Source organism: Cricetulus griseus, chromosome 2 (genome assembly GCF_003668045.3).
Source record: "Cricetulus griseus strain 17A/GY chromosome 2, alternate assembly CriGri-PICRH-1.0, whole genome shotgun sequence".
Classification (NCBI taxonomy): Eukaryota; Metazoa; Chordata; class Mammalia; order Rodentia; family Cricetidae; genus Cricetulus; species Cricetulus griseus.
In genome coordinates, this window is record NC_048595.1 from 304441329 (window position 1) to 304466910 (window position 25582).

Here is a 25582-nt window from a genome sequence, read left to right on the forward strand (position 1 = left end):
GTGTTGGTTGTGGGTTTTGTCTTGTGGAGGGGACCTTAAGTCAAATCAGACATTGGTTGGCTACTCCCGTGAGTTCTGTGTCACCATTGCCCTTGCACATTTTGCGGGCAGGACAGATTATAGGACAAAGGTTTTGTGGTGGTTGGTGTTTAGATTTTTCTTTTGATAGCCTGCTGAGTACCTTTCCATATGAAAGACACTAGAACATGGGGGGTGAAGACACTATTTAGGTTCTAGCCCACTTACTCCATGTTCTATCAATTGGCCCCTCAATCAGTTTGCAGAGAGCAACCCTTTTTTTTAGCAACAGCCTAGGTTGTTTCAGGATTTCCATGGGACCCTCTTGGCCAATTGAATGAAACCCAGTTCCATTACTGGAAGACTTGTTTGGTGACAAGAGATGGCCAGTAAGGACTCCATCACCCCATTATTAGGAAACCTTATTAGGATCCCCTTCATATGTTTTAGGGAGTTTCCACTGTAGCAGGTTTCTATACCATACCTCAAACACCCCTTAATTCTAGCTGTCTCTTCCCACATTCTCTTCCTCAATCCTAACTCCCTTCCCCTTCCCCACCATGTCCCCAGTCTACCCATATTTTCCCCTCCCAAGGAGATCCATTTGTCCCCTTTAGTCCCTTCCTCTATACTTATTGTCTCTGTGTTGCTTTTCATTTATTTAATGGCTAATATCCATTTATAAGTGAATACATAGCATATTTACCTTTCTGGATCTGGTTTACCTCACTAAGGATGATTTTTTTGTTGTTGTTGTTCCATTCATTTGCCCACAAAATTGTCTGATGCAATTTTTTTTTTAACAGCTTAGTAATACTTCATTGTGTAAATGTACCACATTTTTTTCTTTTTTCATTCTTCTGTACAGGGACATCTAGGTTGTTCCCAATCTCTCGTTATTATGAATAGAGCAGCAATGAATATGATTGAGTAGGTGTCTTAGTCATAGGATGGAGTATCCTTTGGGTATATGCCCAAAAGTGGTATATCTGGGTCTTGAGGTAGATGGAGTCCCATCTTTCTGAGGAACCAGAATATTCATTTCCATAGTGGCTGTGCAAGTTTGCACTCCCACCAGCACTGAAGTAGTGTTACCCTTATTCCATTTCCTTGCCAGCTTGAGCTGTCATTTGTGTTGTTGATTTTAGCTATTCTGACAGGTGTAATTTGATTTGCATTTCCTTGATAGCTAAGGTTGTTGAGCATTTAAGTGTTTCTCAGCCATTTGAGATTCCTCTACTGAGAATTCTCTGTTTAGATTTATATACCATTTTTAATTGTGTTGTTTTTTAATAATCAAACTTCTTCAGTTCTTTATATATTTTAGATATTTTCCTTCTATCAGAAATGGACTGGTAAAAGTGGACTGGTTAAAAAAAAAAGTTTTCCCATTCTGTAGACTGTTACTATGATGGAGTCCTTATAGATGCTTTTCAGTTTCATGAGGTCACATTTATTAATTGTGATCTTGGTGCTTGTGTTAACAGTGTTTTGTTCAGAAAGTCTTTTCCTGTGCTAGTGAATTCAAAGCTCTTCCCCACTTTCTCTTCTATCAGGTCCAGTGTACCTGGTTTTTTTTATTGAGGTGTTGAGTTCATTTGGAGGTGAATTTTGTGCAGGGATTTGGCCAGACATGCAGCCATCCAGTTTGACCAGCACTATTTTTTGAAGAGTTTGTCTTTTTGATAATGTGTGTTTCTGATTTCTTTATCAAAAATCAGGTGTCCTTAGATATGTAGGTTTATGTCTGGGACTTCAATTTAATTCCATTGATCAATGTGTCTGTTTTATGCCAATACAGTTTTTGTTACTATAGCTTTGTTGTATAACTTGAGGTCAGGAATGATTAGACCTCCCAGAATTCTTTTATTGCTCAGGATTGTTTTAACTATCCTGGGTTTTTGTGTTTTTCCATGTGAAGTTGACAATTGTCATTTCAAGATCTGTGAAGAATTGTTTGTATATGGACTTTTATGGGGATTGCATTGCATATGTAGATTGCTTTAGGTAGGATGGCCATTTTTACTATGTTAATCCATGAACACAGGAAATATTCCTATCTTCTGATATCTTCAGTTTCTTTCTCTAATGTCCTAAATATTTTATTATACAAGTCTTTCACTTGCTTGGTTAGAATTAGCTCCAAGTTATTTTGTTACTTGAGAGGCTCTTGTGAAAGATTGTTTCCCTGATTTCTTTCTCAGTCTGACGATTGTATATAGGAAGTCTACTGAATTTTGTGAACTAATTTTGTATCCAGCTACTTTCCTTAAAGTGCTGGAATTTTTAGGGTCACTTATGTATACTTTATATCATCTGCAAATAATGGTACTTTCTTTGACTTCCTCCTTTCCAATTTATAACCCCTTGATCTCCTGTAGTTGTCTTATTGTTTGTAAGTTAGGATATGCTATGTATTCATTTTCATTCTCAAAAAATCTTTAATTTCCTTATGTTTGCCTTGACCCATTTTTCATTCAGCGGAGAGTTGTTCAGTTTCCATGGGCTTGTAAGCTTTCTGTTGTCCCTGATGTTGATGTCCAGCTTTAATCTGTGAAGTAATACATAGATTACTTCAATTTTCTTGTATGTGTTGACATTTAACATATGTGAATATGTGGTCAATTTTGGGGAAAGTTCCATGAGATGTAGAGAAAAGGGTATATTCTTTTGTTATCTGCTAGCTCTAGGGTTTCTCTGTTTAGGTTTGTCTGGATGGCTGGTATTGAAGTCTCTCAGTCTCTGTCTGTGAGGGTCAGTATGTGATTTAAGCTGCAGTAGTTTCTTTTACAAGCATGGATGCCCAAAATGGTGAATAGATGTTAAGAATTTGAATGTCATCTTGGTATCTTGGTGCATGTTTCCTTTGAGTATGTAGTATGCTTCCCTATTTCTTCTGATTAGTTTTTGGTTTGAAGTCTGTTTTGTTGGATATTAAAATGGCTAGGCCAGCTTGCTTTTTAGGTCCATTTGCTTGGAATATTTTTCCTAACCCTTTACCTTGAAGCAATGTCTATCCTTGATGTTGTGGTATGTTTCTTGGATGCAGCAGTAAGATGGATCCTGTTTCTGCATCCATTTCCTTAGTCTTTGTCTCTTTATTGGGGAATTAAGACCAGTGACAGGGGTTGATTCCTGCTTTTTTTTTTTGTGGTGGTGTCAGGTGTGTGTGTGTGTGTGTGTGTGTGTGTGTGTGTGCACATACACTTCTCTTTTGATTCTGCTAGTGTGAGATTATTTATTCTCTGTGTTTTCATGATTGTAGTTACTTAACCTCTTTAGATTGAAATTTTCCTTCTATCACTTTCTGTAGGGCTGAGATATTGTTTAAATTTGCTTTTATCGTGGGATATCTTACTTTCTCCATCTATGGTGATTGAAAATTTTGCTGGATATAATAGTCTAGACTGGTGTCTGTAGTATCTTAGAGGCTGCAAGACTATCCAAGCCTCTGGCTTTTAGAGTCTCCATTGAGAAGTGGGGTGTAGTTTTAATAGATTTACCATTTTATGTTATTTGGTGTTTTTCCATTGCAGTTTTTAATCATCTTTCTTATGTACATTTAATGCTTTATTATGTGCCAAAGTGACTTTTTTTTTTCCTGGTCCAATCTGTTTGATGGTCTGTATGTTTCTTGTACCTTTTGGTTAGCAAATTTTCTTGTATGATTTTGATGAAAACATTTTTTGGACCTTTGAACTGTATTTCTTTTCCTTCCTATTATCCTTAGATTTGGCTTTTTCATAGTGTCCCAGGTTTCCTGAGTGTCTGCTGTCAGTTTTTTGGATTTTACATTTTCTCTGATGTATCCATTTCCTTTATCATATCTTTAATGCCTGAGATCCTCTCTTTGTCTCTAGTATTCTGTTTGTGAAACTTGCCTCCGTGGTTCCTGTTTCAATTCCTAAAATTTTCATTTCCAGAATTCCCTTAGTGTGTGCTTTCTTTCTTCTTTCCCTATCTTCAGTCCTTTGACAGTTTTATTCATTTCCTTTCACCCCTTGTGTTTTCTGGGTATCTTTAGGGGATTTATTAATTTCTCCTTCTGGACCTTTGTAATCTTCATACAGGTGGTTTTAAGTTTTTTCCTTGTGCTTCTGCTATGCTGGAATATTCAGGGCCTGCTGTGGTAGTATAGCTGGGCTATATTGTGCTGGCTATTATTGACTCTGATTTTACACTGGCATCTAGTTATCTGGGATGATTAGAGATCTGGATGCTGATTTCTGCATTTCTCATTGTTGGGTGGGTGTTTTGTTCCTTGGTTTCTGTTTTATTCTCTGGATTTTGGAGAGTATGGTGCCATGAGTGATGCCTGGTAGGAAATGCTCTATAAACATGATAGTTGTGGCCACTGGCAGTTCCAGGTAAAATGTTGTTTTTGGCTATTAGGAGGTGACACATAGGAATAGGCTAGAGGTCTGAGTGAGTCCACAGGAGGGAGGAGGGCAGGGTGTTCAACAAGTATGTGCTCATTTTGTCTCCTTGGGACTGGGGGAGATGGTGAAGCATGGTCAACACAGAGGGTCTACTGTGGCTCTGAGGATGAGACTGGGGGTTAGATCTAGAGGTGCAGAAGGAGAGGGGGAGATTTACAGACAGCCTCCCTGCTTTCTTGGCAGGAGTGGGCTGTGTGTTAACAGAGAGTGCCGGCTGGAGTTTTGGGGCCTGGGATAAAGCAGCAAGTGGGGAGAGGGAAGTTGGAAGAGGAAGGTCTTTGTGATCCATAGGAGATGTAGGCAGAGGAAGGCTGCAGCAGGTGATGTTACAGAGCTGGGGACAAGACTGGGGTATTGGATCTGTGGGACACAGGGAGAAAAGAGAATCTGCAGGCATCCTACCTGGTTTTCTGGCATGAGTGGTTTGTGCCTGCTGGAGTTGGGGGCTGGGATGCAGTTGAAGAAGAGAGGTTAGAAGGGATCCATAGGACATGGGAGCAGGGGACAAGCATGGTTGACACGGTGTCTGCTGCAGAGTTGGGGATGAGACTGGGGGATTGGATTTTAAGGGGAGGAGGGAGTGATGAAGGTTTTCAGTTTGCTTATCTGTTTCCCTGGCCCTGCTCAGCTGGTGTGTTCCCATTGAAAGCCTGCTGGTGTTAGAGGCTGGGATAATGGGATAAGTTGGAAGAAGGAAGGTTTTAGGAGAAGATCTTTGTGATCCATAGGGAATGGGGACAGAGAGAAAAGGCAGACCTCAGAAAGTGTTCTACTACAGAGATGGGGATGAGACTGGGGGATTGAAGCTGGGAAGAGGAATTGGTATGGAAATGATGTCAGCCTACATGTTGCCCTGACTGGAGCAACCTTTGAGTGGGTGCATTTTTAAACTTGTCAGACTAGGTCAAATGTCATTCCTTGAACCAGGCTTTCCCAGACCACCTTTGTAGGCTTAATTATTCCCTAAATTTGTAGGGTTACCATAACAGTAGATAATGACTTTATCTTACAATTTACCACACTTGTAGGTGATGGGGGGTGGGGTGGTTAGCATTTCCAGAATTGGATGAAATCAGCATACAATAAAAGAAATATCATATCCTTTCACATTGAACTTAGACATGGTTTGGTTCCTTGGCTTGCTAGTTCTAGAGTGTAGCCATATCAGTTGTATTTACATGTCAAAAGGAGTGGTGTTTCATTTTTTTTTATCTAAAGAGCAGGCAGGTTTGTGTTATCAGTTGGACGTCTAAGCCAAATAAAACATACTTATTCAGAACTATTTGGGGTTGAATATATTTTTCACACAACAAAGTTCTGTTGTGTATGCATTTTTCAGCAGTCTTAAACGTTGCCTGAGTGAGTGAAATGTCCTTCAGTGTTATTTGCTGCTTCTGTGCTAAATTCACCAAGCAGCCTGTACTTCTGGTTACTTGTATAACTCATACATTAAGACAGTAATTGAATGGATCCTTAGTAAAATTGATGCATACTAACTTACATTTCCCTGAAATTGAAGTCATAGCACTCTTCCAAACCTGATTTCAGTCAGTCTGTCTTAAGCAGATTGATTATCCTTACCATACCAGTAAACGTGCTTTCTGAAGACCAGGGCTTGTAGCCAGGTGCTGTTCTTAGGAAGCCTCTCAAGACCTGTCACCTACTTCCTGAGATTGCTTCAGCATACCACTTGTACCCACTGCCCACATGGAAACAGCTTGCCATACTGATGAACCTTTCTCAGCTGTATTCTGTTGTTGTTACCCTTTATGATCAACATACTTAGTTATGATCAACGTACTTAGTTTGATTTTTGTCTGGAGTAGTCTCTCTCCATTCATTCCTCCTGGTCTTAACTGCCCTTCTCTATTAGAGTTTCTCTTCGATTAAGCAGTTTACTAATGTGTCTAATTTTGTATATGCAGTGCTCATTGCCCTGTTTCTGACTGTTTAGACTTCCAAAGTGATGTTCTCACCAATCGGGAAATGAAAGTTAAATATTTCCTGTGTTAGATGCTTTGTTGCCATGACAGAATACCTGACAAAAACATTTTAAGAAAGGTTTATTTTGGTTTATAGTTTTAGAGGTGTCAGTCCAGGTCAGCTGCTCCCTTGTTGCAGAAGGAAGATAGAAAGGCAGAGGGGAAGAGGTGAGGAACAAGTTGTAACCCTAGAAACACACCCTCAAGGGACTTACTTCCTCTATTCAGTGCCCACCCACCTCTTAGTTCCAACCACTTCCCAGTATGACATCAAAGCATGCTCCATCAGTGAGTGCATTGTCCACTGAATTAAGTTTGAGCCTTCATTATCCAGTCAACCACCTGGAGATGAATCCTGCACTCAGCACATGACAGTTAACCACCCAGCACTCAGAGCAATATCATTTAGAACACTTTAGAGCACATAGTACAGCACATGATAGCTGGATGAATGAAATGGCTGTAAAGAATATATTCTCAAAACTTATAATGCGAGATTAGCATATAAGGGAACATTGAATAAGATTACATTTGGGCACAAATGATACGTGCCTGTGTTTCTGCTCTCATGTGCTGTACTATGTGCTCTGACTTTTCTCTCTGTGACAGTACAGGTACACAGACACAGACACTAAAGTAAGAGACAGTGCTGAACTGCTTCCTTCTTGAACTTTAGGTCCTCTTCTTGGATTTGGGCCAGTTGTCTTAGTGTTGCCGGGCTCTTCCTTGTTCATTCTTGGTATCCAGAAGAATTTTTCTTAACTGCTCATCATATCATATACCACTTTTCATGGTATTATAGCCTTAAGGTTAAATTTTAAATCTGATAGTCTCACCTTTCAATATCTGGTTTTGCCCTCTGTCTTTCTCTTAAAGCAGTTAGTAGTGCTAATTGACCAAACCACTGCCTCTTGAATAATGTTTAACCTTCCAAAGTGACCTTCCATAGTTTTGTTTTCAATTTCTCTTTCCTTTTCTTGTGTTATCATAGACTTCCTGTGGGCTTATCACTTTTGAATATAATATGTATCTCTCGTCTGAGTATGGGCTAACTGCTCATTAAAGGTCAACACAATGCACATTTCCCTGCTTCTGTAAAGCACCATGCACTAGCTTGTTCCCTAATATATGTTAATTAGGTGAACTCAATAGACTTTAGTAGAAAAATCATTACATTTGAAATTAGGTACCTGGGTTCTACTTGAGTCTATAACCAGGTAGTTGCCTGAATTTGGTCATTTAGATTCTGCTTCCCTTTGTTGATTGTCTAGAGAAGATTTGTTTAAATTCCGAAAGTGTCAGTTCTTAAGATTTTTATCAATCTAGGTTGAAATGATGTTTCCTGTTCTTTTGGAGTAAAAATGGTTTCTGCATGTTTAAGAAATCTGCCTCAGTATGTCTTGGTATCAGTCACTAAAATGTTTTAAACAGCTGAGAAAAAAAGGGGGAAGGTCGATGGGTAATAGCCTTTCTCTTTTTTTGTAAGGGAGATGATAATTGAAACCATTTGGGGTGATCTGAGTCCCAAGTTTATATGCAAATATGTCCTCTAATAGTAAACAATGTGTGTTTCCTTTCAATTTGTTTGTCAGCAGGAGAGCTAGTTTAATGAAACATAACAAAGTGTCAACTCCACTGAGGGTAACATAATTTTCAAAGCTTAAAATTTAAAATTAAAACATGGTTGTATTTTACTATTGAAGTTTTGTTTCCAGTGTTGACAAGCAGAAGAAACTACTGGTATTTGGTATATATTTTATTTATTTGAGAATTACTTAATTTTCATTGGTAGGATTTTTTAAACCTATTATTAATGACAAACCTTGAAATGATCATTCTTCTAAAATACTAAAAATGTAACTTTTTCTTGCTTTTCATGACCTTAGGTTATTAGACTTGGAAAGGTTCACCCCAAGGTATTATAGGCTTTACCCAAGTCTTGGATCCCTAAACTATTTTATAAGTTGATTTTCCCAGTTCCAATTGTCAAGGGAATCTGAACCTAGAGTCAGTGAATCCAGATAGAAACTGTTTGGCTAAGTTATTGTTTTGAAGCATTAATAAAACCATTAAGGCTTTGTGGTAACATGTTTGAGGTTCAACTGTGATAGTTGTTGTAGCTTCAGTGCATCAGTTTAAAAGTTTTATGTTGTGAAATTTGTTTAACTCCAGAGTTAAATTTATTTAAGTATCTTCTGTTAAAGAAATAATGAAAAATATTCAGGATATTTAAGAGACATTAAGATATTCAAATCTGAGAAGAATATTACAATTACTAATGTCTAAGTTAGTACTAGTAAAATAGTAAATTAGTAAAACAGTTCTCTAAAAATTAGAAATTTGACAGTATACTCCAGGTACTCTTCCTGTATGTGTATGAAAAGGAGTAGCTATGGTCAAATATTTTCCACAAATTTTAAAATAACCTTTTTATGTAGATTCCTGTTTTAGGGTAAAAGTTATGTTTCCATTTAGTGTGACATGTGTAGTCATCTAATAGTGACACATTCCAGTAAAGACTTGATTTCTCTTAGAAAGCTGAACTGTTATGGAATAATGTGTTTAGCACAGCAGGTAGATGAGGTTTTGGAAAGCTATTTTCAGCTTCATTTCAGAAGAGGAAAGTGACACAGTAAATTGAACATATTAGAGTTATGCTTTTGCCTTGCTCAGTTTTTAGTCGTACATGAATTAGAATACTGAGAGAACATACCAGCTTTTTTTTTTTTTATAGTATTTGCCTTTCTCAAGGTGAGTTTCTTAATTCTCTCTTGGCTCCATATTTGATCAGTCTCTGAATTTTTCAACATCATCTCTAGGATGCTTTTCTTCCCTGGGTACCAAAGGTACAGCATCATTATCTCCAAATCTTGATCATTGCATCTGTTTCTCTGAATCTTGTTGGATTATTTGTGCCTTACTTACATGGTCTACATCTTTAACAGTAAAGCTTTTAGCAGTATCTCACTATAGTTTGTGGTTTGAAGGAAGAAGAGCAATATCCTTCCCCAGTTTATCACATTCTATCATTTACATCTTCTAGATCAATCTTGCTGGAATAGCTTTTTATAGTGGTGACTTTTATATAATTCGACTAAAATATGGTTTTACAGTTGAGAACAGAAATGACTGAACTGTTAAATTGTCTTTGTGTCTGTGAGAGGCTGTACTGCTCACCTTGATGATGCTGGGCTACTGTCACTATTTCAGAGCCAGGATGAGTGAGACTCACTTTGTCTATACCACTTTACTAACTAAAAGTGCTTTGCCTTTTAAATCTATAATTTCAAATAAAGAAACCTTCTGGCATACTGTTAAAGAGTTTTCTGTGATTATATTCAGGGTATAGAGATTGCAGAACTGTTACAACTTATAGGAAAAAGAGTGGAAAATGTGAAATAAAATAATGTAACCTTGGATGTGAAATGAAATAAAAGATGCTCTATCTATAACCCAGTTGCCAGAATTTAAGACATTAAAATACCTAGAAATAAAGTTGTTGAGTGAGTTGTGTCAGGGATATATATATATCCCTGACACAACATTATGAGACAGGGAATCTCCAAAAATGCCCTTGAGTTCATTTTGTGCTGGCTGTCTGTTGCTGGGCATATAGCCTACCCTTAAGATAGTTTGTTTCCCCCCTTGAGAATCCCTTAGAGAAACCTAAATTTTTATTTGCAAGTGGTTATCACTTAGAGATTGCTTCTGGGTACCAGATAGGGCACGTGTCCACTCTCCTTTCATTTCTAGGACCCTGTCTGGTGTAGACCTGTGCAGGATCACTGCATGCTGCCTCATTCTCCGTGAGTTCATATATGCTTCCATCCTGTTGATGTATACGGACTTGTTTCTATGATGTCCTCCATTCCCCCTGGCTCCTGCACTCTTTATGCCTACCTTGTCTGCAGGGTTTTCTGAACCCTGAGAGAAAGGACTTCATGGAAATATACTGTTTAGGGCTGAATGTTCCAAGGTCTCTGTATAATGTCTGGCTGTGGGTCTCTGTGTTTGTTTCCATCTGCGGTAGGAGGAAGCTTCTCTGATGATGGTTGAACAAGGCACTGATCTATGTATATAACATGGTGTCATTAGGAGTCATTTTAATGCTATGTTCTCTTCCTAGAACAGTAGTATTTTATTTTCCCATAGGTCATTGGGCTATCTAGCCTCAGATTCTTGGTCACCCAGACAGTGCTGGGTAAGGTTTCCATCTCATGGAGTAAGCCTTAAGTCAAATCGGATATTGGTTGGTTGCCCGCACTACACTAACATATCATGTAGGCAGGACACCTTTGTAGATCAGAAGGTTTGTAGCTGGGTTGATGTTTTCATTTCCCCTTTAGTAGCATGAATAGTATCTTCTTTTACTAAAGATACTAGCTAGTATGTAGAAACCGATATGTAGGCAGCAGCTTGACTTCTCCATGTTCAGTGAGTTTTGTATGTGTTATCTTCAGTAATAGGGCCTTGTCATCAGCTTGCAGAAGTCAACCTGTAGTCTTGGCAATAGCCTCGGTTGTTTTCAATCACAATAGATGGAGAAAATAAGGCATTATACAATAAAACCAAATTTAAGCACTATCTATGCATCAAGCCCAACAGAAATTACTAGAAGGAAAAATTCCAACCTGAAGAGGTTAAACACACCCAACAAAACACTAGAAATAATAATCCTGGACCAACAAATCAAAGGGAAAGCACAATCACACAAATTAACAGGAAAAGACAGACACTGCTCATTGATACCTCTCAACACCAGTTGTCTCAATTTTTGAGTAAAACGACACAGATTAACACAATGAAAGCAAAAAACAGAATTCACCCTTCTACTGCATCCAAGAAACACACTTTAACATGAAGGATAGATATCACCCCAGAGTAAAAGGATAGAAAAAGATATTCCAAGCAGATGAATCTAAGCAGCAAAATGGTATAGCCATTTTAATATATGACAAAATAGACTTCAAACAAAAACCAACCAGAAGATACAGGGCAGGACACTACATATTCATTAAGGAAAAATCCACCAAGATGACTTTTATTTAAATTTGCACCAAACACAAGGGCACCCAAGTTAGTAGAAGAAACCCTACTACAGTTTAAATCACATATTAACCTTCACACACTGATTGATTCCCACTGAGAGTGGGAGATTTTACTACCTTGATCCCAACAGTTAGACAGATCATCCAAACTAACACTAAACAGAGAAATTCTGGAGTTAACAGACATTACAAACCAAATGAACCTGACATATTTACAGAACATTTCACACAACACAAGAGAATATACCTTCTCAGCACCTTATAGAATTTTCACCAAAATTGGCCAGATACCCTTAATTTATATAGAGTATTTATTTGGAATAAATTGTGGATGTTTATTTTACTTGTATTCCCATGCATGTGATAATAATTTGAAGAGAGAACTATGTGAGTGACATCTCATTCTGTGCATTAAGTTTAAACTAGGTATGTGGACTTGAATACCTAAATGCTACAAGAATGAGATATTTTATTGTTAAAGTTAATTTTCTTAAGCTACAATTTTCAAAATATATGGAGTTTTCCAGCAACATCCCCACACATTAATTTATTGTTAAATTTATTTGTTTCCTTTTTCACACAGGGTGTGATAGGTATACAGCTGGTTGTTACCATGGTGATGGCCAGTGTCATGCAGAAGATTATACCTCACTATTCTCTTGCTCGTTGGCTACTCTGTAATGGCAGGTAAGTAAGGGATAGGCTGATTATAATGGGCACTCCTTTGATTGTTTTGAGACGAGACTTCATGTAACCCGGGTTGGCCTAGAATTTACTATGTAATTAAGGTACCTTCAGTTCCCCACCTTTCTCTTTCTGCCTCCCAAGTACTAAAATTGTAAGCATATACCACCTCAACTGGACAATGCCTGGCACCTGTCTCCATTCAGCTTACACGGCTGAGTATCTTCCTCTAAGTACTAATTCAAATTTGTTTCTAAAATAACAACAGAGAATTGTAGTGATATTTTGTTTATGATCTAATGTGAGAAAATCTTGCTTTCTCTCGACATGGTGGTTTATTTGTATTGTGCAAGAGCAACTGGGCAAGGGATAAAAATTCAGTTCCTATTCCCATTCTTCCTTTTCTTTCTTCCATGTATTCTCTGGCCACTGAGAATATAATATAATAAAATCAGAAGAAAAGAAATTAGATGATAGAGTTACAGAAAAATTTATACACAGAAATATAAGTCATATGTGGTTAATGAAAGGTCAGTGATAAATTTGGTACCATTACTTCAATAGATGACCAAATGTTGACCATGTTCTTTTGTTTAGACCTTCTGAAATTTGAACACAATAGGTGGTTCTCTTAATAATAATTTCTTATGCAGCAAGACAACTAGACCTTTCATTTAGAAGCCTATTCTCTTAAAAAAAAATCAAATTTCCATCATCTAATTTAATTCCTGTTTTATTTGGTTTTGCTATGTTTCATACTTTTCTCTGTGTGGTAGTTAAATATAGAAAAATATTCAGATTTAAGAGTTTTTAATACTGCACATTTGTATGTATGCTGATGATGTGAAATAAAGTGTTTAAATGTATTTTAAATAAATAATGATGAAATTTTTTGATAAAATTGAGAAGCCCACGTACAGATATGTCATCTATGACTGTAATTTTGTTATGTAGGTTTAGTGTTGTTTACTTATTTTGTATTCCATATCATTAGTTCTAAGTAAATGACTTAAAACTAAACATATAAAACCTTAAAATATATAAAATAAAAAATATAAAATAAAGTTGTTAATATTAGAATAATGTGTTCTAAAGTTTTCTTTTTTGTGGTGCTGGGAATTGAACTAAGGGTATCAGGGTACTATTTATGCTAAGTGCTCTTGCTGAGCTACATCCTGTCACTCAAAGTTTGGTCCTTTACAAGAATGTGTCATATTTCACATTAACTTGTTATGTAAACAGATTGTATCTTGTATTGATACAGGCTGCCTTTAATGCTAAGGAAAGTTCTATTAATAGCCATATATTCTAGTAAATTACTTCTGTTAGTTCATATCCTTACTGTTTTTTTTTTGTTTTGTTTTAATATTGTCTACATTTGTAAAGTTTGATGCTGACATTTTGGACTCACTTCAGCTCTGTCAATCAATTCAGTAGAATAATATCATTGATTTTTATAACATTTAGAATAATTACTGTTTTGTTAACCTTCAGTGATATGAAACCATACTGTGTTAAAATTGAAAAACATTTAGATATTCTTAGTGGCTTATGTACTGTTAATCATAAATGATAGTTTTCATTGGAAGCCATTTGAGCAATTGAAAACTATTATAGAATGACTTGGAAATTACTGTGTTTAATAGAACTGTTTATCGAGATGTTTTTGTGGATGAATACATGTATAGATATCACTAATCAACAGTATGCTAAAGAACTTGGGTCCATTTTTTTCTTAGTTTTTGTGTATATCATCCTACTATTCAATTATTCCTTGATAATATAAATAAATCACGATTTTCTTAAAACTTAGGACTTCAGTTCATGTTAACTTATGTCCTGTATCTCTTTGTGTCTTTGCAGTGCAGTGGTTAATAGTTCAGCCAGTTTTCCAAAGGAGTCAGTACCTTCAAAGAATAAGCAACTGTATCTAACAAAACAAGCAGTTTTTAAAATTAACAAGACTTTTTTTTATTTGAATTAGAAACAAGATTGTTTTACATGTCAATCCCAGTTCCTTCTCCCTCCTCTCCTCCCCTACCACCACCACCACCACCAACTAAAACCCTACCTATCACATATCCTTTCTGCTCTCCAGGGAGGACGAGGCCTTCCATAGGGGTTAGAATTAACAAGTCTTTTAATATTAAAAGTTTATTATTCTTTAGTGTTCACTAAATAACGTTACTGTAATAGTTTTTGTTTGTTAAGGAAAAAAGCCTGTAAAGCCTTTAATGGTTTAATTCCATTAATATTAAAAGGTAATCCTTTGTATTTATGAAAAGCATACTGACAGGTTTTTTTTTTTTTTAAATCTAGTGTCTCATTTGGATACTCTGAGTGAATTTGGAAAAGAGATGCACTGGGACTGGTTATAACCTCCAGAATCCCAGTGCATATGAATTACTGTAGGTTTCCCTTCTGCCAGACAGGAATGGGAAATGGGGAAGCAGTGTGATAGGGCAACTCTGTTGTTTTTGCTTAAAATAGAAGTATTCAGATGGAGGTGGACCATGAACCCTGGTGGGTACATTAAACGTAGAGTTTTATTACAGGGCGGGAGAGCGAGAGGGGGACAGAGAGAAATGTAAAGAACAGAGCAGGGCAGAGAGTAAGGGAGAATTAGTGGTCGACCATCTGAAATAGAGAGGGGGGAGTAGGGAGGGAGAGAGGGAGGGAAAACAAAGAAAAGAGAATTAGTGGTTAACGGTGGGGTGGGGGGAGAGGTGAGGGCATATGCAGAGTTTCTAAGCAGTTATGAGTGACCTGATGTGGGATGTCACAGTGCTCGTCCCACCCATTGTTGGGGGCGGAGTCTGTCTCTTAAAGAGGTACAGGCAGGTCAGCATTAATACCTGAACCTTTCAAGCTCTTCAGGTGAACTCTTCACAAAATAGTGATTAAGGAATTCAGTTATCTTTTAAGTGGTGAAAGATGGGGATTCTAGTTGTCTTGCTTGTTGTGCTTTTTGTGTTCTTTCTATGACCTTAGAGTCTACTGTAAAATGCTGTGCTGGTTGGCAAATGAAAAGGGTGGATTGTGGATCAAGAGATTCTGAGGTATCAAGCTTGGAACTAGACTCATTCATTTTATAAGTTGGGGCTTTTAGACTACAGGTAGCTAAAGGTCAGAAGGAAGGGGCAATACTGTTTTCATTGTACCTCAGTAATAAAAACAAGATGGTATTAATTCCATTTTTTACATGTGGGCAAACAAGTTGGAAGTAGTTTTCTGCGATCCATATAATGAGAAATAAGCAGCTCCAAACCCAAGTCATAGTCTAGCAGTGGTTTTCCCCAAACCTGTGATTTGCTTTCCACTACAGTCCATCTCAGTCTGAAAACACTGAATGGAAGAGACTTCAGAATAAAGAGCTTATCTTTAAACTGGCACACCCACCATTCTGAGTAGCAAAATGAAACTGCACTTTGTTCCTCACTGGCCACACTACAGCTACCTGCCTGATAGGTCACTTAAGACTCGGGTCAGGGGAAGAGGTTTACTTGCTTGCTATCAGAGTGCTGCCTTCAAGTGTCTTTACACCACAGATCAGGTTGCCTAAGCCAATTTACCTCTCACTTCATCTGATCACCCAGGTGTTGTATGACTCGGCTCCATTACATACTTAGGAGAGTACAGTGAAATTATGAGGCAATATTAACAACTCTTATTATAGTATCTTGCTATAATTTGCTGCTTATTATTCATTGTTACTCTAATTTATAAATTAAATTTTACCAATAGGTATATATAAGAAAAAACATAGAATATTAAGGGTTTCAAGAGTACCCGCTAAGTGTTTTTGGTACGAAACACCAAGTATAAGGGGTGAACTCCTGTATTTGCTGGAGTAATAGCAGCTTCTCTTTTACTCTACATCTTGTCTTGGAACTGCCATATGTGAACAGAGTTTTAAATGTGATGTGTTTCTCTAACAGTGGAACTATGATTTCTGTTGGCAGTTGAGTAATTTCGGATTATCTTTGTTGCTTTCTTTTCACGCAGTACTTTTTCCTTTTAGAATGTGGTATATATGTAGTATATACTCACTGGTAGTTACTGCTAGTATATGATTTCTCTTCACTTACTGTGTTCTTAGTGTTATTCTTTGGCACCTAGCCATGTTATATTCTAAATCAAAAGGCACATCAACACTGATTTTGATTACAGAAGCATACTATGAAGTAAAGTTTAATTAGTATCTTACTGCTCATTCTGTACCTCTTACTTTGTCATTTGAAATTAAATTTATTCCATATCTTTTATGTTCCATCCTTCCAATCTATAGTAGGAGAATACATAGTGACCATTCAGAATCTAAAATTATCTAAAGTCTGAAACATTTTTAAACTTCTGTGTAATACCACAAGTAGACAGTTCTATACCTTATGTTCCAGGCAAAAGTGAAAGTGTATGTACATTAAAAACAATGTTTAAAATTGCCTCCAGGTTGTATGTATGTTAAAACAAACAAATTCTGTAATTACATTTGTATCCCAACCCCAGGATACCACTGGTATGCAAATATTCCAAAATCTGAATCCTAAAATCCATCTGGTTGGGTTGCAGGTTTCCTCAGCCATTGTTATCTGAAGTGTTAGTTATACTTTTTTAAAGATTACCAGACTTGGTTGAAGGGATTTCTCTTTTATGAGAAGCTGTGTCGTTTAGTAGTAGCATCTCTTAGGCTGGTATGCCATGAAGTATGCTGCTGAACCTGAAAACCAACTCTTCAGAGGCTGATGCTCTCTTAGACTTCCAGTTTTTACCTTTAGGGCAGTCCTAAGAAGTTGCTTGCTTTGTATAGTTAGAGTAAACAGCTTTCTCTAACCACTCACTTGAGCCAAAGAATTCTCTACTTTCTGTTGTATTAAAAGTTACTTTTTGTTTTGAAGTTTGCTTGGCCCTCTTTGCACAGAGGTAAGTGATAGGTTACAGTCTTCTTACATTTGAATAGTGGGTTTGCATGGACACAGAGTACTGCAGACTCATGGTAGTTTCTTTGCCACCTTGCTTGTTGCTCAGCTTTAACCTCATGCATGCATTTCTCTTTACATTTTCATTTTTCTAATTTCTCATTTTGGTTTGCTGCCTTCCTTCATATGTCCCTCAGCAGAAATATGTTTTGGGGACTCGTGAGATGGCTCAGTGGGTAAAAATGCTTGCCCCATAAACCAGAACTCCTCATAGTAGAAGAAAACTGACTCCCACATTTGTGCCCAGGCATGCATGCTCTTATGTACACACTCTCTCTGACTCTCTCTCTCTGTCTCTCTCTCTCTGTCTCTGTCTCTCTCTCACATCACACACATTAGTAATAGCTTAAAATTCAGTTATAATTTGATCAAATGTATTCTAATATTGTCTCATTCCATATTGAGTAAGTAGGGTGTTATAACAAACACCTCAATATTCAGTTGTTGGGATTCTTTTTGCCTGTTGTTGGTTGCATGTTGTCTGAGTCAACAATCTGGAAGTTCCTTTTTGTAAGAGTAACCAACTATTCAAATGCACAGTAGGTAGGACCTAAGACCTAAGGGAAATATTTAAATCTTCAGATACTGCCTTTATGGAATGTTTGAGTCCTTGCTTTCTGCCTTAATAACTTCCAGGTTTATGATATTCTTTGAAATATTTCAACAAATAGCAAAGGATTATTTATCCCCACCTAATATAGTTATGAACATTTAGAATAAAAACTGAAATTGCCATTAGTTACTGCCTTTGTCAGTTGGACTGCTCTAACAAAGTATCATTGACTTGTGTAAGTGGCTTGTGTAAGCAGAAACCGGTCTCTTCACAGTCCTGGAGCCTGGAATTCATGAGATCAGGATGCTAATGTGACCTGGTTCTTCTGAGTTTTTGCGAGTTTGCAGACTGCTGACTTCTCTGGGTATCTTCAACATGGCAGAAAGAGAAAACCAACTTTCTGATCTGTTTGAAAAGATCTTGGATCCAGTTCATTGAGACTCCTTTTTTTTTTTTTTTTTTTTTTTTTTTTCGGTTTTTCGAGACAGGGTTTCTCTGTATAGCTTTGGAGCCTATCCTGGCACTCGCTCTGGAGACCAAGCTGGCCTCGAACTCACAGAGATTCCCCTGCCTCTGCCTCCCGAGCGCTGGGATTAAAGGCGTGCGCCACCAATGCCTGGCCGAGACTCCATGTGTATGACCCACTTTCCTCCAAAAAGCCCATATCCAGATATTATCACACAGGTTACTAGACTTCAGCAGAAGAGTTTGGAGAGACACAAACATTCTATTTTTAGTAGTGTGTATTATGCCCTGAAATAAAGTTTTGCATAATTATATGATAAAACTATCATAGCTTGCTCTGTTAATACTGTTTTTGTATAGTTATTCATGGTCATTTCCATTTAAAATTTCTAAAGAGGTTTGATGTAAATGACCCAGCTACTTAAATTTTTATAGCCAAGTCCAGACCAATAATTCTACAGTTTCTCCTACTTGATTTTCAGTGTTACTGAATAGTTATAGTGGTCAGATCTTTTATGTAAGTGTCTGATGGGAGAATGACCATTATAAACTTGATTCAGTAATTTAGTAAAGTACAACAGCAGCTTAGCTTTAATATTGTCTGGAATATTGCTACTAATATAAACTCAACATAAGTGGGGAAAAAAAAACACGGAGTACTCAACCAAGCTAACTACTAGCAAATGCACTGAAATTAATATATTTAAACGTGAGAGGTTCAGGTCTTAGTGACAGCCTTTTTTAATTTTTTTTCCTATTATTTAAATTAGAAACAAGCTTGTTTTACATGTCAATCTGAGTTCACTCTCCCTTTTCCTCCTCCCCTGTCTCCCCCCACCAGTCCCCATCCCAGCTCCTTTCTGCTCCCCAGGAAGGGTGAGGCCTTTCATGGGGGAATCTTCAAAGTCTGTCATGTCATTTGGAGTAGGGCCTACGCTCTTCCCATGTGTCTAGGCTGAGAGACTATCCATCTATGTGGAATGGGCTGCCTTTTTAATGTGTATCTTTTGTTGTTTTCCACTTCAAAAAGCTCACCTACTGAGCTTGGCAAACATGGCAAATTGATAAAAGTGTAAAAAAAATTAATGGATTAATTGCCCATGACATAAAGGTAATAATAATGTAAATATTGCATTTCCTCCTAATCTTTTTAATTTCCCCCATTAGTCATGCCATAATATACTAACAAATTACATTATGCTTTTTGCTTAACATAGTTAACAACTTTCCTCTTTATAATTCTTGTAGCCATGTTAGGAAGGCCCAGTACAGCTGTTGCAAACATGTAGTCATTTTCCTAAGACAAAATGTAGAAAGTAGGAACCCTGAAACTGCAAAGTACTGACAGTTATTAAAGGAAATCATGCCAGCATTCATCTGAGTTTTGCCTGGTGATTTGCTGTCCAGAGTACATCTTCCTGCTATTGTTTCTTGCCTCCCACTGATGTACAGAGCAACAAAATAAGTCTTATTTTGTTTGAGACTTCCGAGTTTGAGACTATCATTTTAGCATAATGTCTATACTCCATACTGTCACCTCTAAGGCTTGGCTTGGCACAATCTGATCCTTGCTTACCTTTTGAGTTTACCTCTTAAAGAATTTTTTTGTTGATATTATTGCCTTGTTGGGTTTTTAGTTACTATGTCGTTGTGTATTTCTTTAAGCTCTGTCATTTTGGACATGCTGTTTCTTGCTTGAAATGCTCTTCTCCATTTCCTAACCATTAGGATACTGGTTAAGTACAGATTCAGGAAAGTTTGTTCTTTTTTTTTCTCCCATATATCTAATCATATATCTAATAAGTGAAATCTCATATTTTCACCATTTGTTTTTTATTTTTCATGTGGTATCACAGCTTGGAATTTATTTTTCAATAGATAATTGATTAAATTCTACCATGATTGGAATAGCAGCATCATAAAAAAGCAAGGATTTTGGCTTTATTTAACTTGATTTTTGAATCAAGTATATAACCATGTCAAAGTATCTGGAACATGATGGGCTCTTCATAAATGGTTGAGGAATGAATGAATGAGAGGTAGATTAGAAATAGATGTTCCAGTATCATTAGAGTTCATCTATAAAAATAATCCTAATAAAGTTAATTTAAATTACCTAATAAGAACTATAGATTCTATTCCATTATAGAAAAATGGACTTATAAATATAAGCTAGGGGCTGGGGAGATGGCTCAGTGAGTGAGTGAAACACTTGCTGTGCAACCATGAGAACCTGGGTTTGGATCCTAAGTATCCATAAAACAAACCAAATGTGATCCCATAATGTACCTGTCACCTTATTACAGTAGTGGGCAGAGACAGGAGCAGCTCTGAGGCTTACTGCCTGCCTGACAGAAAGGCAGTAACTCAACGTGTAAGTTCCATCCGGGTTCCAGGAGAGACTATGGCCTCAAAGGAGTAGGGCAGGAGAGTGAGTGATAGAGGACATCCAGTGTTCTGCCCCCTCTGGTTCATGTGTACAGGCAAGCATATACACATGTGCTTACACCACATCCTCCTCTAGTTCATGAGCATGTACATACATTCTTACACCACATCCTCCTCTAGTTCATGTGTGCATGTGAGCATATACACACATGCATACATTACGTATCACACAAATAAGTGTGACCATCCTGAATCAATTTCTAAAGAAACAGTTCTTTTATGATAAAAGTTTTTTAAAGATATTTCATTAATTCTGTGATTTTTCACTCATTATGTTTAATTTCTCAAAGCCAAACAACTAAATTTAGTCTTCTAAATGCGTAGTTGCTTGTATGTTCTTCTGAATACCATGCATTCACCAATATTTCTTCATTCTACACTTGAGATTTTCCCACAAACTAAAATATTTGTAACCCCAGAGCCAGTATGTGGACAGAGCTTTCCTAGTCAGTCATGGACTTCTCCAAGTTGGTAAAAAGTTTGTGTGGACCTACACATGTTTTCCCAGTCGGGACAGTTTGGCTGCTTCTTTTAACTCTTTTAAGTAGGCGTCCTGTTTGTCTAGTCAAAGCTACTTGTATTTCACTTTGACTTTTAAAAAGATGACCTCCAGGCTGGGAGCAGTAGTGCAAGCCTTTAATCCCAGCATTCAGGAAGCAGTTTGAGGCCAGCCTGATCTACATAGTGAGTTCCTGGACATAGTGAGAGCCAGAACTACATAGAGAAATCATGTTACAAAGAAACAAAATAGAATGACCTCCAAACATAAGACTCACACATTGTCTAATATTCATAAGCACAGAAAAACTGTGATGTAGCTTGTGGAAATTATGTTGGAATGATTAGCAGAACATGGGAAAATGCCTTGTTGATGACTGTAGACATTAGAAAGGCTATATTCATGCATGAGATAGTGCTCTTGCTGTGAATTAAATGTTAATAAATCAGCAATCTTAAATAAAGCATTTTATAATAGAAACCCATATAACAAGGTTATGTCTTGATCAGTTGATGAAAGCTGTTGTGACCAGAGGCTCACAGGAACCTAACCCTGTATTTCCCCTAGGAGCAATGGTTCAGTGATTCGCGGCGACTTTATAGAACATAACTACCGCGAATAACGAGAATCAACTGTAAGTTAAGTTCTGGACTTGAATGGAAATAGCAGGAAGTTCCTTCTCATCTGTTAATTGTAATGTAGGGACTTGATGTGTGTGTGTGTGTGTGTGTGTGTGTGTGTGTGTGTGTGTGTGTGTGTGTGTGTGTGTGTATCCATTAAGCTAGGAGGAAAACTGAATTATTTTGGTTCAGTGATCCTTTTTGAGCACTTACTATATGCCAGTAACTATACTAGCTTTGAAGTATACTAAAACAAAAAAATAGTAAAATAGTAAGTCAGCTTCAGGAAAGTCAGAGTACTGTTCTGTTATCTAATCAACTGGCAGCTGGCTGTGCCACAATTCAGTAATTCATAGAGTGATTCATAGAATTCAAAAACTTCTGTACTTATCATTCTGTACAAAATGCACATATGATAAGCTCTGGGGAAAGGCACATACATAGTTTCTGTGTCCTTCGCATGTAGAATTAGTATTACCAGAAAATTTGGGAAGGACCATTAGATTTGCACAAGCAGGCCCCGCCCCCCCTTGGGTTCTTAGTCTCAGTAATAAAGGAATTTAAGCACAGAAATCTTTAGGGCAGGTTTATTGAGTCTTAAAAGAAAAACTCCAGGGCGGGCAAGCTATAAATCTCAGCAGTTGCCTAGAGAAGCAGACTGGAGAAGAGAAAGTGCCTCTTAGAGTTAGGCATTGATTCAGAAGCAGGAAGCCACTGCCAAAAACTGGTTAGAAAACTTGACACAAAGAGTGAGGAAACCCAAAGCATCAGGTACAGAATGTTTTCAAAAGAGATGAAGACAAGGGAAAAGAAAAGAGATCAGCTGCTCTTTGAGCAACTGTACAGAGGGTGGGAATTCTGGGAAGGAAAGGTCTAGTATCTCATTAAAGGAGTAAATATTCCTCCCCTCTTTTTTAACATAAAATTAGGTGAATCTGCCTTCCTAAAGTGTGCCCCCTTAACGTGGTAGTTAACTTGCTCAACTGGATAAACTCCTTAAGGAGGAAACAAAGGCTTGTTTCCACCCAGAGGTAGATTTCATTTCTGTGGCTAGAAGGTAATATCTTTGTTTAAAGAACCTTTTCCTGCGCCTTAACAGTTCTCCTCTAAAGAGGTAACCCTATAACCAGTTAGGAGATGGGCTGAGATTGGGGGAAATATGTAACAACACACTTATGATAAAAATTTAGACACCCAGTTCCAAAGCTGATCACCAGAAGGGATTAATGTAGTTTTAGTTCCCCACCTTCCACCTTCGTGTAGAGCATCAAGGCAAGGGTCTGTAGGGGCAGGAAAGCAGAACTTCCCAGGTGTCCTGGCCAGAGAGCTGAGGTGTGAGTCCAAGTTCCATGACAGTAAAGAATGGGTCATGGGAGGCCTGGAAGTTTAAGAAGATGTCAAGAGTCTGAGGCAGATAGGACATAGGCTGTTCACTCCACACAAAGGTCTCAAGGCACACACAAAGCCATGAACAGGAGGACATAGTCACAGGAAGACAAGCGTGTAGACAGATACATGTCGGCAAAGACCTCTGTCCTCAAGGCCACATTTATACAAAACCCATATGAATGTTGCATTTCGCTAAAAATAGTCATATAAAAGATGACATCACTGTTCACTTGAGGATTCCCTGACCTGTACTGCTTACTTCATAGCCCCTTGCATGTCCAGCATTAATAGTGCTGGACATCCATTATATTTGTAGCAATGCCATGCTATCTAAACATGCATTGTCCTTTTGTGGCCAGCCCTCTGCTGCCTGCACAACGACATTTCAGGACCTGGTGCTTTGGGCTCCCTGTCTCACCTGATCAGTTTTTGGTTCTCACCTTGAAGGTTTCCTCTCTGGGCCTGTCCCTGTGTTAACCAACCAGAAGATTACAGCAAGCTTTGGCATCCAGAGTTTTAGGGTGTTTCATCCATAGATAGAATTTTATGTAGTAGATTTTATATTATTGATTTAAATGACTGAACTCAAACTATAGTCCCTTTCCCACGAAACTGGGGATTAAGTGACTGCAAATTCCAACCCTTTCATCATGTGTTTGGGGTTTCTTGTGATCAGATTCTATCCTGGAGCTAGCATTCCCTCATTAGCATAACAAACTACCCGTCACTTTGAGCTTTTGAAGCATTACCCAGAATGAGCAAATAGGCAATAGATAAATTCTCTATCACTGCCTTGTGAAACAGGAAATAAATTGGAGTGTAGGTGTTTATAGCCAGAGAGAAGAATGTATGTAAAAGCCCCCAAAGAGGAAAGAATTTGTGAGAAATAAAATGTCATTTTAGTCAAGGGAGTGTGTCCTTTCAAAGTAGGAAATGATTGCAAAGGAATCTGGAGATGGGAGCTCTGGGCTCATGCAGGGCTGTGGGAGCAGGAAGTCACAAGTTCTGTTCACACTAAGGCCTTGGGATAGGTCTTAGTAGGGAGTTTCAGACACAGAGCAGACAGACGAATATCATGAATTCCTGTGTCCTCAGACATGTTAATTCTGTTCTTGGCTTCATCTACCCTACCCCAACATATTTTGTTGTAAATTTCAAACATTGCATTATTTTAGCCATAAATATTTCATTATCTTTCTAAATGTAAACTTAAAAATTAACATAATTCCAATTTCATCTCAGAATTTTTATCATGTTCTTTTATATCAAATGTTCAGTCTTTGCTCAAATTGTCAAATCTGTAGTGTTTTAAAAAAAGAGCGAATTAGTTTCTGATATTTCCTTAAATTTGGACATGTCATATTATAATCCAGAGTTTTGTGATTTAAAAAATAGTGTAGGAGCAGAAGCCTTTTATTTATCCTTTTTAACAATGTAGTAGCAAGGACCTGTCATACCCTACCCATCGTGTTGCCTTGGGAAGACTTTAAATGTGCTAATATACATTGAAAAGATATACATTATGGAAAAAGAACTAAGTGGACTCTGAGTGGGTGGATGAGAAGGATGTCCAAGGGAAGGCAGAAGGATCTGGGAGAGAGTTTGATGATAGCCATGGCCACAGAAGACTATGAGTGGAGTTCAGGTTTGAAGTAAACTGTTTGCAGTAAAGTTGGGAGAGTTTAAAGTGTTGGACAAACTGATGGTAACATTTGGATACACTAAGGGTAAGATAAGATTATTAAATTTAAATGATTGGTAAATAGTGAGACTACTCTGTAAAACAGAAAAGTCATAGTGAAGTGGTTGGTGCTTGGGAAGATTAAATGACAAGGATATTTCGTGTGATAAAAAGGAGAAAAAGATAACTTACAAATATGAGGGATAACTCAGTCAGCTCTTTAAAAGCTAACTATCACTTTATTTAAATGAAGGATGGTGTCGAATTAATGTCGTTTATGGAACAGTGCGATATTAGACATCCATTCAGCATAGGAGGACCTGGCATCTAGTAAGTGCATCTAAGTGTTGGCTGGGTATGCATCTGATAAGCTTTATAAGGCTTAAATAGCAATGTCTGTTTGTATTACAGTTGTCACCTGATTATTTCCCTACAGTGTCTTCACAAATTGGAAACTCAGTAAATATTTGTAGAATTATTTGGCAAGTTTAAGTGACTTACTTAAAAGGGCTTTTTTTCTCCCTTAGTTTGAGATGGTATCAGCATCCTTCAGAAGAAGAATTAAGAATCCTTGCAGGGAAGCAGCAGAAAGGAAAGAGCAAAAAGGACAGGTGAGTTCGTTACCTTGATGAATTTCTGACGTTAAATATTTAGCATCATATATGCAGGTATAGTTTATGCTTTGATTAAGGAAATTTCAGATCAGAATCCATGCAGATTCCAGTAAAATAGCAATTCCAATATAAGCAAAAAATAGTAATTATTTTACTCAAAGATTAA

General features: G+C 37.5%; 1 protein-coding gene across 2 annotated transcripts in view; it reads left to right on the forward strand.

The window, feature by feature from the left end:
* The window catches only part of Tmem161b (transmembrane protein 161B), a 66473-nt gene that overhangs the window by 9834 nt on the left and 31057 nt on the right, over positions 1–25582 (forward strand). The window contains exons 1-3 of one of the 2 annotated variants that reach the window (XM_035440483.1): positions 12071–12174; positions 21680–21746; positions 25330–25413. Coding sequence is in view for 1 of the 2 variants with exons in the window: in XM_027401782.2 (XP_027257583.1) it covers positions 12071–12174; positions 25330–25413 (188 nt within the window). In the remaining variant the exon portion in view is untranslated. Of the gene's footprint in view, positions 1–12070; positions 12175–21679; positions 21747–25329; positions 25414–25582 lie in introns of those variants that run through there. The other variant, XM_027401782.2, reaches the window with a different exon arrangement.